General features: G+C 45.8%; 1 protein-coding gene across 1 annotated transcript in view; it reads left to right on the top strand.

Annotated features, from left to right (window-relative positions):
* Positions 1–373: 373 nt before the first annotated feature.
* The window catches only part of LOC144950121 (uncharacterized), a 30,828-nt gene continuing 18,670 nt past the window's right edge, over positions 374–12,531 (top strand). Inside the window, exons 1-9 of the mRNA XM_078880185.1 lie at positions 374–534; positions 1,839–1,894; positions 3,032–3,239; positions 5,009–5,091; positions 6,859–7,261; positions 7,901–8,091; positions 8,227–8,358; positions 8,845–9,024; positions 9,231–9,455. Coding sequence (XP_078736311.1) covers positions 1,847–1,894; positions 3,032–3,239; positions 5,009–5,091; positions 6,859–7,261; positions 7,901–8,091; positions 8,227–8,358; positions 8,845–9,024; positions 9,231–9,455 — 1,470 coding nt within the window. The 5' untranslated portion in view covers positions 374–534; positions 1,839–1,846. The remainder of the gene's footprint in view (positions 535–1,838; positions 1,895–3,031; positions 3,240–5,008; positions 5,092–6,858; positions 7,262–7,900; positions 8,092–8,226; positions 8,359–8,844; positions 9,025–9,230; positions 9,456–12,531) is intronic.

Below are 12,531 nucleotides of genomic sequence, written 5' to 3'. Positions count from 1 at the left end.
CACTATTACAATCTCTTAAAACTACTATTGTGCGTTATCTGACAAAAGTACAAACCATACGAGCCCATAAAAACCCACAGCAGGATACAAAAAACAACAATCGTGGTATTTAATCGAATCGCAACCGGAATCCGTGGCGTTTAACGAGCAGTGGCACGGCTCAATTGCGGCTGATGACCCCCACGTTTATCGGAGGCGACGATACAAATCAGACAGTACCAGCGAAACCGGTTCACAACTTTGGTCGGTACAAACAAACAAAAAAAATCGTCAATTAATTCATCGAATGCGCGGGGGAGGGGTGGGAGGGGAGGGGCGCGGGGGGGGGGGCGTGGTGACTCAACCTCCCCCGACCACGTGCGAGGGGACACGTGGCCGTGACTCGTGGCTGTTGGGGCTTTAAATAGGAGGGGCGCAACAGCCTCAAGTCGTTCAAACACATTTTGTTTCCGCCCTTTCGTAGTTGATGCAGCTGCTCTCATCTCGCTCCAGTCGTTGAGTGTCGTCTTGCTTCTGCGGGCAGCAAACTCTGCGGTAAACGCCGTCGTCAGTCGTTCGTTTCACTCGACGTGTTTGTGTGTCTTGGGGGGGTGAGGACGATGTCGATTGCCGCTTTAGTGGAAGTTTCTCTCCGTCTGTTTCGTTTCGTGCTGCTGCTGTGCCATGGGTCCTGGTGACGAAGTTGTCCTTCCGTGTCTCGCCAACGCCAAACCTTGCCCTAGCAGGGCCTGGACGTGGTGTGTGTGGAGTGGAGGGGGGGAGATGTGTTTGGCTAAGGGTTGTGTTGGGGAACTTCTTGATTTAGTTTCTTTATACGTGGTAATAGTTTGCGAGGATTTGGAGTAGGGAGGGGGGTGGAGTTTTCACCGTAACTGTTTAGATGTTTTTTTCTAAAGTGTCTCGCCAGAGTACTAACAGAGTTTGTCTAGTTTACGCCGGATTTGCTGTGTGGTTTCATTACAACGGTCTAGTTGGTGTTTATGTACCCTACTAAGTACATGTTTTACAAACACGTGTGTAGTGACGTTGGCGTACTGGATCTTTTGTGGAAGTTTCTTTTCTTGAAACGCTGCCAACACTGAGATTTACAGTGCGAACCACGATGTCCGTCCCTTAGATAACTTGTGTTCAGTTTCCAGTCGTTATCACTAATTTCTTATTTTGCGTTTTTATATTAACCCTGTTTTATACGCTGTGTAACTAAGGGGAGCTGGGAACGGCTTGGTAAGTCAATTCGATGGTGAAACAAACGTTCCATATTGACTAACACTGGATGTTATAACGTTATACTTAGTTTATGTGGTGTTTGTAACGCGTGTGAAACTACAATGTTGTCTGTGGCGTGATCGAAACCTTGTAAGAATGTGATCGGGGTTGAGGGGCAGTGGCTCCATCCTGTGGGTTTTCTGGTTTGCTCTGTCCAGTACAGCGATTTGATCAACTTTTGCTATTTTATTGTCCATTGACGCCACCTTTGTATTATTTAGGGTCGGCGTTACTAATCCCTTCCCAAATAAGTGTAGCTTTTAATTTCAAAGTCTGCAAGAGGGTTGTACATTTTTACAGTAAGAATATAAATTTGCACAATAGTATTGTACAATTACCCAGTACTACGTTGTTAATGTGGGGCTCCACTGTTGGATGAAGGCCTCTTTATCCCGCACGCGATATGTGTCCATGCGGGAGTTGTTCGACCATGTTTCATCACTCGTGGTGGTTGCCAATTGGCAAATCGACAAGTACAAATATCTGGTCGAAATGTTTTTGTAAACATCTAGGATGGTTTAGTTTTGGATTGTGGATTTTTTTTAATGCGACTGACTTTTTCAATTTCTCAGACTAAGAAATGGCTGACGTTGCAGAAATTGCTGCTGATGCTGGTGTTGAACAGCCGGTAAGGAACATTTCAAGCTCGGCAGAAGGCGTTTATCCCAGAGGCTTTTGATGGTCGTGAGAGGGTCCCAAGCAGCGGTGGCTTTGCAAGGGCTGCCTGAATGTGTACGGATTGGACCGTTTGAATATCCGTGTGATTTGCTTGTTTTAGGACTCCAATAGCGAACGAATCGCTACCCCACAACATACACGCTCGTACAGATTGTTAAGAACACTGGAAGCACAAATTGTTTAAAATCTGATACACCCCATGTATGTAGACTCTTAATATGATGTTTGACAATTGGATGTAAATTTAATGGAAATTATCGTGCTAATGGGGTAAATGAACTTGTACAATTTAAGAAACTATAATCTTAATTGAAATGCTTTGGGCATGAATTGCTCTCGTATGAATGTCGAAGTTGCAGCTCTCTTTTAACATTCGCCTCCTGCAAGTCCTTGAAGCCTTAAAATGAATGCCGTTAGTTTCCATATTCTATAGTTGGAGGGGGGGGGTCATTGGCATATCGCCACTTGTTTCGCAATCCGAATGATGCAAGTTCAAATCTCGGGCAGGAATCCCTAAAACAAGTACCACATTGTGGAGTGAACAGTCGTGCTGTGGATATATTACACCCACATTTCTGGGGGGTGGGGGGGGATTGAGTTCCTTGCCACCTGGCTCGGGGCTGCCTCTAACGTCCCATCTGAGCAGGGAGATGCAGAATGGTAACATTTGCCAAAGTTAAAAGTATTAATGTGCATTATTGCTTGAAAACCTTACAGGTTTGAGTGGTGCGCTGACATTGCTGAGAATGGGTTCAAATTATGGCAGCCGCCTACGATTTAAAACTGGGTCCAAAATTGTCAGCTTGTTTATGAGTTTAAGGACGGGAGTTTCCCTCCCTGCTTTGTGGACCAAAGGTCAATTTAAGTCCTCTAGTGGCGAACATCTGCATCCCCATGGGCTGTTCTTTGACGTGAAGGGTTGCATTGCTCAAAGCTCATTATAGATTTGTAATATAATGAAATTATGATGTTTGTGCGTTGGGGGTAGAGTTTTGCTGAAAATAATTTGAAGGAGTTTTCACATTTTGTTGCATTGTAACATGCATTTTAATTGCAAGACTAACCGTTGAAAAACTTCTACACCCAGGCTGCACAGGAGAGCATCATGTCACGTGTGGCAAACCTGCCCCTGCTGAGCTCTGCGTACGAAATGATGGCATCTGCCTACAGCAGCACCAAGGAGAACCACCCGTACGTGAAGTCGGTGTGCGAGGTGGCAGAGCAGGGCGTGCGCACGGTCGCTGGTGTCGCCGCCACCACTGTCAAGCCCCTGGTGGACAAGCTGGAGCCTCAGAGTGAGTGGCCACGCAGCACCAATGCCTGCCATTCACCACTAAGGGATGGTGACATCACTACAGCGCCTGTGGCAGGCCAGGTACACGGAGGCCATGAAGTGCCAAGACTAGCTGACAGGTGGCCACTGGGACAGACTCGTGTGCTAATGGTTGACTGGTTGATGACTAAAAGATGCACCAGCTGTGTACCCCCTCTGCCACATGAGCCCTTGTGCAAGACAGTGCCTCTGCCCCCATTTGCAGGACCCTTTTTAAATCCTTTATATTAAGTTCGCTTGCACGCTTACGACCGTGCAAATCTTTCGGTCGTTTTTTTAACCCACTTCCCGTGATCTAATCGAGCTGACATTTTGCACAGACTCGTGCGTGACGATTTATAATGAAAAACTTTGTTTTTACGGGTTAATTTTTAGTGCTTGTACTGTGCTTTACATACGGGGGGGGGGGGGGGCCTTGTCACAATGGCCAACACTTCCACATGTTTGGCTGGTTGCACATTAGTTGACTAAACTTTGATCATGCTAGCACTGCATTGACTGCTCGGAATTGTTTTGCAGATTAGTAGGTGACGGTGCTAAAATTAGACACGGTGTTGCCAGGTTGAAAATTTTCCCCTCTGGCAATCGGTGCAGCTCTGATGCTTGCGGGATTGGATTGCCATTTGGAAGTCGGTAGACCTTGTGGGCAGAGGCCAAGTTCCCCCCCACCCTTTCTCTCGAAGGTTAAAAGTTTAAATTTTAGTTTCGTGACAACTGCATCCCATTAGCTGCCAGGGGAGGGGAAAAAACATCCTGGAACTTGGCTCAAACGCTAGTTTGGAGTGGTACGGTAGGAAAGGGAATGGATGCAATGGACCGAGTTTGTGCCATGGACTTGCTCTTTGGCAGACAAATTAAGAAATGGGACGTTGCAAGTGGTTGTCTGGTGGGGTGGCTGCTTAGTAATGATACAATGGAATTTTCAAAGGCTCTGTCTTCCTTAAGATTGGTGCTGAAAATATGTTCTATACTTTGACATGGCTGAAGAAAATCTCATTCAAGTAGTTAAGTGTGGTCCCATGCCAATGATCCTTGTACCATATAACTTTTATACATTGGATTATTGTGTAACCATTTCGTTATCGTCATTGACATGCCTTTTTTTTATAAACCGTTCCAACGTGGTCTTCACTAATTCTTCTACCATGAACTTTTATGCTATGCATGGTGAAGTATAATGAGAACCATAATTGTCTCAACTGGCTGGCGTGATCTTGGCAAAGTTAATTAAATTCTCATGGTCTGACTCTGTAAAGTGATTGGAGGAAATTTTATCTGGTTAGTACCAGGGAACTGACAGATGTGTTAGAACTGTTACATTTTGCAGGATCTGATTACATGGCTTTGTCCTTTACCCTAGATTTTTTTTTACTACTATTGCAGGCTCAATTTCATCACTGGTGTATCTCGAGGTTGCTAATCCTGTGTAAATTGCATGGTGTTACACAACCTTGCACTATAGCCCCATCAAAAGTCAAACGGTCCAAAGTTTACACATTGAAGCTTTTGACCGTGTATGAAATGGCAACCTGGGCCTGTCGTAATACGGTTTGCGCAACGTAGTTTTATTGGCCTCCATGTGCAAATGAGACCTTGTATAATGGTTAAAAAAATTGCTTGCATACCTCTTATTGATATACGTGTGGTTTATATTTTTATCAGATGGTATTCTGTAATTGGGTGAACAAAACATTGCTTTACACATGGCAATTGGTGTGCATTTATCTCCAGTTTCCACCGCAAACCAGTACGCATGCCTGGGGCTCGACAAGCTGGAGCAGAAGCTGCCCATTCTGCAGCAGCCTACAGAACAGGTGCGGTCCATTGAATTGGCCAACACTATTAAAGGCTGAGCATTTGTTGCCATGTGTGGTTTGCGTCGCAGTTTAAGACGAGTGTGGTTAAATGTGGTGTGTTTGCACAATTTAACACGTAGGCTTTCGCGACCAATATTATTCATAATATAGGTTTTTGGATCCAATCGCGTTATTTATAAATGTGTCGTAACCCTCCACCACCCAACACGGCCAAACAGTAAAAAATGTGTCACTTTTTCAAAGGACAAAATAATTCACTTTAGCCCACCAGTGTGCTGAAGAGAGAATCGACAGCATTTTTAAATCCTTTATAATAAGTTCGCTTGCTTGCGCGCTTACGACCGTGCAAATCTTTCGGTCGTTTTTAACCCACTTCCTGTGATCCAAACGAGCTGACATTTTGCACAGACTCTTTGTGCGTGACAATTTATTTTCGTGAAAAAAAATTTCCAAAATGTTTACTCAAGAAAAACAGAAATGAATAATAAAATAAAACGATGCCACGCATATAAAGGATTTATAGTGGAACAACTTTGTTTTTACGGGTAAATTTTTGTTAATTTGAGTACGACGTTTAGCTGATAATTACAATCAGCTTCATCGCGCAAGAATGGTGAAGCTCTCCTGTTGCTTCCAGGCCGCACTAAACCTGTAGCTGTCAGAGTGATTGAAGTTATTTCTATTTCTCTCAATTTCAATGGATTCTCTAATTAGTCATGGCCAGCACACCGGTGGGCTAAAAAAGTGAATTATTTTGTCCTTTAAAAAAGTGAAACTTTGTACTGTTTGGCCGTGTCGGTGGTGGAGGGTTGCGACACATTTATAAATAACGTGATCTGATCCAAAAACCTATGTTTGCACAAGTTTATTTGGAACTTTTTTTATAAAATGCCCCATTTTACATCCCAAGAGCTTTTCTTTGAGTGCTGATGGGCACTGAGCTTATTTCCGAACCCAGAACTGTTAATGGTTGATTTTTTTAAGTCAAATATGGGTCCCCATGCTCGATCAAGGCGGCACTGACCTCTTGCAAATCCTAGGGCTATGATGGAAATTGACTTCCATAGTTAGGGCCAATATTGACATAAGATTGCCTGTTTTTAACTGTCTACGTGTACACAACTTAATAAAAAAATAACCAACTGCCTCGCACGGCATTTCTAAATGAGACCATAGCTGTAGTGGTTATGCCCCCTGTTGGCTGCTACTGGAAAGGCACTTGGTGTTGGATATTTGAATCCTGCATTTGATCAATTCTGGAAGAATGATTGCTGGGCGTTTCTATTATTTTGTCTATAAACTGTCTAAGATTGCGCTATGCAAAATATACCTGAAATAGTATTGACTTCTGAATTTTTTTTTTTTACTTGCTGACCCACAGGCATTTCCAGTCATGTTTGATCCTGTTTTCCTGACCTATAGCAATTTCTTGCACTAGAACAATTGTGGTAGAATGCAACGGCAAAGAAATAATGTCATGTATTCCATTGCTGGAGCAGTTCCCTGAACTGGAAGCCAACCAAGAAACAACACTAACAGGGATACATTGAAAGTAGGGGGTTATGGATGCAATAAAACCAGCTGCAGAAAAGAACACTCATCACAGCTGATGGCAGCATTACCAAAGTGTTTTTGAGTCTCTGCAGGGTTTCTGTTGAAGTTCAATATTTAAAGCGGCAGCAATTGGTGCTTGACGTAAGAATAAATTGTACCCCAAATGTCTCGGCACGTTTTGTGTATAAACAATATCTTCTAACGATGCAGGTGGCTTCCAGTGCTCGTGGAATGGTTGGTGCCACCATGGGCACAGTGACGAGCAGTGTCACCGGCGTTGTGGACAAGACCAAGGGCGTGGTGACCAGCGGTGTTGAAATGACCAAGGGGGTCGTGTCGGGAGGGGTGGAGATGACAAAGGGGGTAATGAACGGCAGCGTGGAGATGACCAAGAGCGTGGTGTCGGGTGGGGTGGAGATGACCAAGGGCGTGGTGTCGGGTGGGGTGGAGATGACCAAGGGCGTGGTGTCAGGAGGGGTTAGCACGGTGATGAACAGCCGCGTGGGGCAGCTGGTGACGGCTGGCGTGGACTCGGCACTCGGCAAGACTGACGAGTACGTTGATTACTACCTACCGCCCTCCGAGTTGGACGGAGCACAGCCCGAGCAGTCTGGTGGGTACAAATGTGGCTACTTGGTTTTGTTCTGCCAGTGACTTGAAAGCTGTTGTGATGGTTATGCCTTTTTTTCTAAAGTGGTATGAATGGGTATGATATTAAGGAAAGTCTGGTAATTATACCCTCCCACCTCCGTTAATCCACCAAGTGGCTACCCAGGCTATTGGTCTTTGAGGTTGTTTGACCATCGTTTGGTTGGTTTGGGTTTATGAAGGTGGGTGACTTGGGACCAGTTCAGATGTTTTAAATGGCTATGAATGAAACTTGTCTCCATGGTCTCATGATGGTGTGCTAACTGACGAGCCAATTAACGATGCAGGCCAATTAAGCCTTAACGACATTTATATGCGCCTAGTACTAAGATGTGTGTAAACTTTGCCAAATATGGATTTCCAAACTCCATTTTTCATGCTGTCCAATCTTGTGCACATGGGTTTCTTACCTCTAGTAACTGGCATGATGGTCATTACAACCTGGGAATGTGTAGGAAACTTTGGAGAATAATTTTGTAAAACGTGACCTGCTGCGTGCCCATTCTACTGTTTTGGACAGCATTACGATTCTTGCATTAGTCGAATGATTGCCTTTTTAGGTGTGCACCCATTCTTAGACCTGTCTTATGTTCCCATGTTGCAGGGGAAGCTGTGGTTGCAGTACCAGAGGGGCAGCTTGTGGCTGGGCAGGAGCCCCAGAGCTACTATGTGCAGTTGAGTTGCTTGTCCACCAAAGTGCGGCAGCGCCTGTACGAGCAGTCTGTGACCCGCCTGCGCAATGCCAAGCTGCGCAGCCAAGATGCCATATCGCAGCTGCAGCACACTGTGAACCTGGTACGGTCACGTCCGTTTATTCCATCTATGCAGCACAACTTCATATCCTGTTTTGAATTTGTATATTACATAATTTGGTATAGCAATGCACTCTGCTCCTGTGCCCAATGCCTCTCTTCTGTGCCGTTTTTGCAGATTGAATATGCCAAGACCCATTTAGACTCCTCAAGCCAACTGGTGCAAGAAAAACTTCAGAGCTCCTGGCAGCAGTGGAAGAAGACCCAGCCAGCTGGAGGGGCAGATGGGGCAGGTGCAGAAGAACCTCAGGTAACCATGTTAAGACGAGCTTATTTGCCCCTCCAAGGACTGCTGTATATTGCAATAAATCTGAAATATTCACTAGATAAATTGTTCGGCTCATGATTATTAAGGGGGGAGGGTTGCCCCATGTGGTGTGACATTACCCAGTAATTGTTATTGGGGAGGGGTGTGGCATGTGGAGTGACGTCATGTGCAGGATACTCATTCTTGGCTTGTATTAGTAATGATGCATTTGTAATTATGTTGAACGTTCATTTTCGAGCCACATCTTAATGCAGGGCTATAAAACCAACCTTTCCCCATGCACTTGTCCCCATTCTAATGCTAATAAAGCTGTTAAACGTCTTCATTGCTGAAAATGGGCAACCCTGCCCTAATATTGTCCTATACTGCTCTTCTCTTTGTAGATTCTGTCATTTGTCTAGTGCCAACCCATTTCTCCCTGGTGAGATTCTTTACCATAACTTACACTAATTTCCTTACTTTTTGCAGTCTGACGAGTCCCGGACGCTGGCGATGGCTCGCGCCCTGAGCCAGCAGGTGCACGCGTCGTGCGTGTCTCTCGCCTCCAACGTCCGTGGCCTCCCACAGAATGTGCAGGACCAAGCGCAGCGCGTCCGCCAAAATGCAGAGGCCCTCGTTGCTGCCTTCCGCAATACCACCTCTTTCAAGGTATTTGTATTGAACTTCTTGCCCATTTTAAGTTGTCTTGGATAGAATGTGTGGCTGGATAATTGATGGCTATGGTGGCTTCTGGACAAAGGCCAGTTGGTCTTAACGTCTTTCCTTTTGTCTGAAAAATATTTAGTTTTGATCTCAATCACGTTTACCACAACTTGACACTGCCACACTTGGCAACTAACTTTGCACTTTCACAGGATATCCCAGAGCAACTGTTGACGCACAGCAAGGAGCAGATGGCCCAGGTCAGCAGCTCTCTGGATGGAGTGCTTGAATATGTGGCTGGAAACGTCCCCGGGGGCTGGATGGTGGGGCCCCTGCGTCGCGTGGAAGGAATCTCCACGAAACCAGCTGGGGAGACTGGAGGCACAGCTGATGTGGTGGAGGCAGGAGATGCACCTGTTGAAGAAGATAAATCCCAAAATGATTGATTTTGGTGAATGCATACTGACAACTTTCTGTTTTTGCTCTTTGCTCCGATTGCTTTTGGAAAATGGTGTGATATTGAAATGGTTTCCAAATATGTGATATTTTCAAATAAAACTATTCAGCAGGTTGTTGAAATACTTTGATACTTTTTGTACGTGCTCCTGAGACTTGTGTAAGGTCATTGTAAATGAAGAGGAAAACCTGTCTTTTATCCACTGCTTGATAAAGTTCTCATACTGCCAACGACTGCAGGAATACAATGACCCATATTTTGACAAAGCTCATCTCCTGCAGTGGTGTATCTAGTCCAATTCATTGGCCATCTTTGAGTTGCCTATCCTGCCCATTTGTCAAATGTAGCACTTTGCTACACAGTGCGAAAAACGTTCATGTACTCCCCTTGACGTCCTGAGGTCATTCCAAACGCCTGCGTCTTTCATCAGTTTGTGGATGGCGGCACCTTTTAAGTAGTTGCAGAGAACAGCCGATTACATGACTGCATACATTAAATTCGCACCAAGGATCGAATTTAATGCCTTGACTGATTGCTGCTTTGTTTCAACAGGCATACAATGTTTGAACTCTACACCATTTTCATTCTGCTATTCTCTTAGTCACTGCAAGAGGTTATTCAATTTTAGACGGTAACCTGACCTTGGGTAGATCTACATTGGTTGTCTGGTCCAGAAATTATGCATAATACAAATGCAATGGTTTAATCCAGTTCCTAATCACTAAAGTGCCTGAAACTTTACCATTTTGACTAGACTGTTACACGTTCAGCCTGGAAAATGCACTTAAACCTTTTGCAGTAATGTTCCGTCAAAAATGTTTAGTGCAATTAGCATTATATATACTGACACGTGTGCGTACTCTTGCATAAGAATAAAGCATTTCCTGCATCTGCTCCTGTCTGCTACCTGTTTTGTACCGTTTGGAACGTAAAGTCGATCCTTGCTAATGCAAATCCACGGTGATGGATGTTAATTGCCTCCTAATATACAGGTCATGGGTTTGATCCCGATGCCTGTATTTGGCGTTCGCATGCTTTCATCTGTGACCGTGTGGATATTTCTACACTTTTTTTCATTTTATAAACTTGAGTGGTTACTATAAATGCATTCCTGCGGAGGGAGCTAGTAGGAACGTTGGGTTGCTCGGTTAATGGCCAGGGTCAATGGTGGCGTGCTGTATTCTGCAAATATGGCCAACTGTGGGCGGGTACAAGCCGGCGTGAGTAGGTTAAACGTTGAGTTTTATAAGCGCACCACGGGGTGACCAGCCCCTCCCGACCTTCCCCCAGTATAAATTCCACCTGACTGTCCCCACTCAAAATAAAAATATATATTTATCCCACAGCCTGCAGCGTGCGGCGCCCCCCAACAACCACAGCGTGCGGCGGCCCCCAACACACTGGTCAAGCAAATCCTTACGATCCACTCGCACAGCGTGCGATGGGCCTTCATCCAGCCATGGATTAAGCACCAAAAAAAACGAGTACTAATGTAACGGACAGAGCACGGCTCTCCCTCAGGGCAGCAGTGGAGTGCATCTGTCTCCCTCAGGGCAGCAGTGGAGACAGTGCATCTGGCTCCCTCAGGGCAGCAGTGGAGACAGCGCATCTGGCTCCCTCAGGGCAGCAGTGGAGTGCATCTGTCTTCCTCAGGGCAGCGGTGGCGACAGCGCATCCGGCTCCCTCAAAGCAGCAGTGGAGACAGTGGGGCTCTCCCTCAGCCAGCAGTGGAGAGCACAGGGGTCCCTCAGGGCAGCAATGGATGGAGCACGGCTCTGCCTCACTCTCACTCATTCGTCTCCTCTGAGCCGCGTGTGAGTGAGCCGTGTGTGTGGATCGACCGTCAGCTTTCCGTGGCTGCGTCTCCGGCGCTGTGGCCATCATCTTGCTGCTTCTCGGGCCTCCGAGGTGCGGGGTGCACCACAACAACACGAAGTGGGCAGCTCGCGGTCACGTGACGCACTTCAACCAATCTGGGGGCGTTAATCACAGTCCCCTTTCCACCCAGCCCCACCCCTCCCATTTTTGAATGCACGACGAACGGACACAATAATCCCCTGTGGACTGGTGTAACCAGGAGGTTCCTACCCGTACTACATACGATGTCGGCTGCGGTTTCAGACGCTGTATCGGTGCTCTGAATAGAAATTGTAATACTTGTTAGTTATCAACTTAAAGACCAGCAAGGTTAGGTAGTAGAAACACATTCCTGTGAAAGGAAGCTGGGAGGAACGTTGGGTTGCTCGGTCAATGGCCAGGGTCAACGGCGGCGTGGTGTATTCCGCAAATATGGCGGGCACAAGCCGGCGTGAGTAGGTTAAACGTTGAGTTTTATAAGGGCACCACGGGGTGACCAGCCCCTCCCCACCCAGCTCCACCCCTCCCACCCCCCACCCAGCCCCTCCCTCCCCACCCTCCTCTCCCCACCCAGCCCCTCCCTGCACAACGGACGGACGGACACAATAATCCCCTGTGGGCTGGTGTAACCAAGAGGTTCCTACAAATATAACCTTAGGACCTATATGGAGTGGCTTTGGAGCTTCTGTTAATTGGCAGGGCGGTACATCGAGCACTGCCAACTTATATTAGAAACTCATTGAGAACTTACAGCCAGTGCGCCATGCAACGGATGACGTTGCCCAAAATAAATTCGCTTCTAGCATCCACCAGGAGGGAAGACATTTACTGCCCTGTAAATAGTACTAATCGCGATTAAATTTCGACTTAACGTTCGTAACTGCAGGAATTAATATTCTTTATTCTTTCAGTAAGACACGTAGATAGAATACATTTGTATTATTGTATCTACTTGACTTTACCGAAAGAACCAAGAATATAATCACGATTAATTTGAGTTTGCTTGATTAAATAAAACTAATTGGCCGATTTAAGCATGGCAATGAACTCTTTACATACATTATGGGTGGATGTTTTGATTCAAACCCACGATTTAAGTTTAATGTTCGACGCCAGCATTCTCGTCCTGAACCACCCAGCCAAATTTCACCAAAAACATTTACGTTCATTCATGGTACCTTAATAATACGTCGTAGACT

Source organism: Lampetra fluviatilis, chromosome 3 (assembly GCF_964198595.1).
Source record: "Lampetra fluviatilis chromosome 3, kcLamFluv1.1, whole genome shotgun sequence".
Taxonomy (NCBI): Eukaryota; Metazoa; Chordata; class Hyperoartia; order Petromyzontiformes; family Petromyzontidae; genus Lampetra; species Lampetra fluviatilis.
The sequence above is the reverse complement of the archived record's forward strand: the minus strand, read 5'-3'. Positions and strand labels throughout refer to the sequence as shown.